Source organism: Takifugu rubripes, chromosome 18, assembly GCF_901000725.2.
Source record: "Takifugu rubripes chromosome 18, fTakRub1.2, whole genome shotgun sequence".
NCBI lineage: Eukaryota > Metazoa > Chordata > Actinopteri > Tetraodontiformes > Tetraodontidae > Takifugu > Takifugu rubripes.
This window is the reverse complement of record NC_042302.1, coordinates 9,867,177-9,872,032: the sequence shown is the minus strand read 5'-3', so window position 1 is coordinate 9,872,032 and position 4,856 is coordinate 9,867,177. Positions and strand designations below refer to the sequence as shown.

The following is a 4,856-nucleotide window of genomic DNA, read 5'->3' as shown; positions in this document are numbered from 1 at the left end:
ACTTTTGTTTACGTCAGTCTGGAGTTGAGGGTGAGGAGGAAGAGGGTGGAGGAAGAGGTGGAGGGGGGGGGGGGTCGTATTTAAAAGCAACAGTTTGTTAACAGACAGCCAGTCTCCTCCTCCTCCTCCTCCTCCTCCTCCTCCGGGAGCCTCTCATGCCGCCGGGGCTCCGTCTCGTCCTCGCCGCGCTGCCATGGCCAAGCTGCGGGTGTCGTATGAGTACTCTGAGGCGGAGGACAAGAGCATCCGGCTGGGCTTGTTCCTGATCGCCTGCGGCATCCTCAGCCTCTTCATCCTCGGCTTCTGCTGGCTCAGCCCGACGCTGCAGAGCCTCCAGAGCAAACCGGCCAACTGCACGGTGAGTCCGGCCGGACGCTGCGCACGCCCGCCCGGGCTCCGCTGCGCACGCCGCGTTGGTGGGAAATCTCAACGTTGTGGGTAAAAACGCGCAGGAAGTGAGAAGTTGTTGCCGCGGGATTGATGGTGGATTCGGGGAGATGATCTGTGGTTAACCGCTCACGAGACATGACGTGCGCAAAGTTTTGCAGAGACGTTAAACCTGTTTTCTTTGGTGGGTTTAAACGTGTGAACGCGTGAATTAACTCCCAACACCAGTTTTAAAGTGATGGGGAAGCAGCCACGTGACAGCCGGAGTCAGCTGTCAATCACCGCTGATGCCGTCCATCATCTGCACCTTCAGCCCAGGAGCGTGCGCGCGCCTCTAATCCTCAGATTTATGTAAGACAAATGTCCCGATGTTTGGAGCCCCGGCCTCCGCTGAAGGACAGTTTACCTGCCCTACGTGTCCCGCACCTGAGCAGGTTCCGGGGTCGTGAGGGAGCAGCTAAGGCTAGCAGTAGCCAAGGCTAGCAGCAGCCGAGGCTAGCAGTAGCCGAGGCTAGCAGCAGCCGAGGCTAGCAGTAGCCAAGGCTAGCAGCAGCTAAGGCTAGCAGCAGCCGAGGCTAGCAGCAGCCGAGGCCAGCAGCAGCCGAGGCAGCAGCAGCGAGGCTAGCAGTAGCCGAGGCCAGCAGCAGCCGAGGCTAGCAGTAGCCGAGGCCAGCAGCAGCTGAGGAAGAATCCAGTCTAACCATGTGGCTGCTGTGCTGCACCTGTCCTCCAGGTGGTGTCGGTTCTGCGTCCAGAGGAGATGTTCGAGTGCGTGTTCACGTGGGGGCCGACTGCAGGGGCACGTCGCTCTACCCCTGCCTGCAGGTCTTCGTCAACAACTCCGAGTCCAACTCCGTGGCTCTGCTGCATTTCGACGAGCAGCAGTTGGTTCTGAACCCAAAGGTGAGTGGATGAATCCTCGCTTGTTCTGACCCAAACGTGAGGCAGGAGCCCCCTGCGGTGCTCGGTGGAACTGCGCCTCCATGCTAGCGGAGCCGGAAACGCTAAAGCTGCTTTTCATTGGTCACCGGAGGAAGTGACGTCACAGGCCCGCCCCCTGCTGGCTGAGCTGAGGCAGCAAGTTTTGTTGTTCTAAAGTTTTTCTGTCCAAGTCCAAGTTTTTCTGTTTCTGAAGTGTTGATGACACACACACACACCACACACACACTCACACTCACACTCATGAGGCCGATATTGCATAGAAGCTAGTTAGCACACAGGCTAATGGATTTAATTAAGAACAACGTGAAATAACAATTACGTTCTATATGATTCTTGAATAGACTTGTTTAAATAGTTGTCGTGACAAACACACTGCATGGTGTGGTTTGTGTGTGTCGTCTTCCTCTGAGCTTCCTCTTATGTCTGGGTTATCGCCATGGAAACGGAGTAAATATAGAGGGGAGAGACAACACGTCATGCTTGCTGCTCGGTCGCCATGGTGACAGCAACAGAGCTGATGTGTACAGACAGACAGAGGGAGAGGAGTCACGCTTCAGTCGGGAATCCTCCTCTACCCAACAGTGAGCGTCGTCACGGCAACCCTGACCCACTTCATGAGTCACCCTCGGCCCCTCTTAGGCTCCGCCTCCTCCACGCTAAACGCTCTTGTGTTATCGTCAGTCAGACGGCGGACGTGGGTTCAGAGCCCGACGTGATGCTCCTGGACGGGTGTGTGTGGACGTGGTGTTGGGCGGGGCTTCAGGTCATGTGACTGCTGTTGGCTGGCGGCAGCTCCGAACCTGCTGGTCATCAATAATCAGATCAGCTGATTCATGACGGTAAACGGATCAGCGCCGCGGCCGGAGCACAGGAGATGATGGTGGGCGTCTTCGGCTCATTTCCTCCTTTATGACTTGATGAGGTCATTAATATCAACGAGCGGCGGCGAGCAGCGAACCCTCGTGTGACGCTAAACATAGAAGAGCCAGGAAGGACCCCATTAATGTAGAAATACACCAGCACAAACACACACGGTCCATCAACACCATGTAATCACCTGTGTGTGTGGTGTGTGTGTGTGTGTGTAGCCTCATTACACTTAATTAGTTAACGTTCAGAGACAGAGAGACACAGGGCGACAGTGAGAGCGGCAGCAGCAGATAATTGATAATTGATTAAACATCCTGATTATCTCCTGATTGATGATGTCATCAGGAGGAAGAACCAGCCCGTGGAGAGTTTAGGATGAGCAACATCTGAAGTGACCCCGAGAGGCTCAGAGGGGTCAGAGGTCACAACTACAGGAGCTGGACACAAACCTGGTCCTGTCTCTGTCCCCTGCCGCCTCCTGCTACAGCAGCATAGCTCAGGTGCTAACGTGCGCTCTGAATACACAGGTGTGTATGTGGGCGTACACCATGATATGGGGGTAGCTCGAGGTTAGCTGCTCCTGGTTTACCCACCAGCATTAGCTTAGCTAGCATAACCATGAAGGTTTTCATCATCATCAGGCAGTAGAGGGGCCTCCTCCTGCACCTGGACAGGAAGCTGCTTCCACCCCCCCCCCGCCCCCCCCGCAGCCAGCAGTAAACCAGCACCTACAGCTAACTTCCTGTTTCCACTCACCATTAGCAGGATCATTGATTGATTGATTGATTTCCTACTTCCTACGTATCTGTGTGTTAAACATCAGACATCGCTATAGTTTTATTTAATTCTCTCTGAGATTCCATGAGCAGGTGTGTGTGACATCTATGTCTCTCTCACACACACACACACACAGACACAGACACACCGCAATCATCTAGGACAGTGACCCACTTGTGACGCCACTGTGTAAGGCCGGTCTGATTGGATGGTTACTGTGTGTGTGTGTGTTTAATCTCAACCCATGAGGATATTATTTTGTGTATATTCCAGATTAAACAGCTCCGTGTTTGTTACACGTGTAACTACATGTGTTCCTGTGTTCATGAGGAACCGCTCATTATTGAGGCTGCTCAGTTTGATCAGCCAGTGGGGGGCGCTGTAACGGGCTGGTCAACACTGGTTCAGAGGGTCGAGACTCCTTCCTCACACACACACACGTCATGGTCGGGTGGTGCTTGCTTGTTTCCTGTGGATCGGGCTGTTGCTATGGCGACGAGGTGGGGGCGACAGTGATTGGAACCAGAACCAGCCCAACAGAGTAGATCTGTTGTCCTGCTGCTGGAGATCCATCAGTCACTTAACGACGGTGCTAGCGCGGGTGCTAACTGTGCTAGCGGCGCTGCGGCTAGCACAGTTAGCACCCGCGCTAGCACAGGATCAAGAAGTGGTTGTGGGTGATGGGAGCGGCTGACGTCTGCCTTCTGTCTCAGTGTTCCTACGTTCCTCCCTGTGAGCGGGACAACCAGAAGAACCGGGACAGCGTCCTGTGGTGGGAGGACTACTTCACCAAAGAGATCAACAGTCAGCCGTTCACCTGCTACTTCAACCAGCAGCGCAGGTGAGACCCATCCGCCAATGCCGTCACTGATTATCCATGACTTTTCAAAGGTCACAGAGGTCACAGAGGTCAGATAACTTGACCTCTGACTCCACCGAAGCGTAGGTGAGTGCAGGAAGGTGCAGGTGTTCTTGCTTCTGCTTTGGTTCTCTCTGCGTCGCCGTTGACCTTGACCAGCTTCATCCAGTGTCTCCAGGCGGGTCAGCTGGGCCGCCTGATGACGGCGGTAACCATCGGTAACCATGCTCTGTCCTGCCTTCAGGCCGGACGACGTGCTGTGGCGGCGCTCCCATGACACCAGCGTCCTGATGCACTGCGTCCTCTGGCCAATGGTGTCGCTGCTGCTGGGCACGCTCATCGTGCTGCTGACCGTGTGCGCCCGCTCCCTCGCCGTCCGCGCCGAAGCCCTCCAGAAGAGGAAGTGCTCCTACGAGGTGTGCCAAGACCTGTCCACCGCACCCTTAGACCCCCTCGCGACAAACTCTGACGCCGGCCCGTCCTCGCCGACGAGGACCCTGCCGCTGTTCGCTGTGCCGGTGCGGCGGCGTGATCGGGAACATTAAGGAGGAGCCGTGCTGGAGATTCATCAGTCTGGTGGGCGGAGTCCACTCACCCAGGACGCCACCTGCAGGCTGGGTGATATCAGGGATTCCAGCCTGTTGCCTCCAGCTCAGCAGAATCCTCCCTTTTGATTAGAAACGTCAGCCTGTTTCCATGGCGATGCCCCCATCAGACGCTGCTGTACCTCTGCTTCTGCCCCCCCTCCAGCCCCAGTAGCCATAAGAGCCAGAAGGTCAGTTCTGGACGTATCTGGGGACAGAACGACGTGAGCTGACTCGTCACCATGACGACCGCCAGAGTGTTGACATAACAACAGGCCACGCTGGCGAGTGGCGCCTGAGGACAGGTGCAGGTCATGTGACCAGTGAGGAGGACCGGACGCCGTCCCGTCAGCCGGTTTTGCTGCTAAACTTCCTCTGGTTCTGTTGGTGGACGCTTGTTGCTACACTTGGTTTTGTATGTTTTTGCAGCAGCTAGA

The 4,856-nt window shown here is 55.7% G+C and overlaps 1 protein-coding gene across 1 annotated transcript; it reads left to right on the top strand.

Annotated features, from left to right (window-relative positions):
* The first annotated feature begins 125 nt into the window (after positions 1 to 125).
* LOC101069933 (calcium-activated potassium channel subunit beta-4) lies at positions 126 to 4,856 on the top strand. The gene is given in 5 exon segments (XM_003976943.3): positions 126 to 358; positions 1,121 to 1,166; positions 1,169 to 1,290; positions 3,690 to 3,817; positions 4,080 to 4,856. Coding segments are annotated over 5 exon segments (762 nt in total). The 5' UTR covers positions 126 to 193; the 3' UTR covers positions 4,381 to 4,856.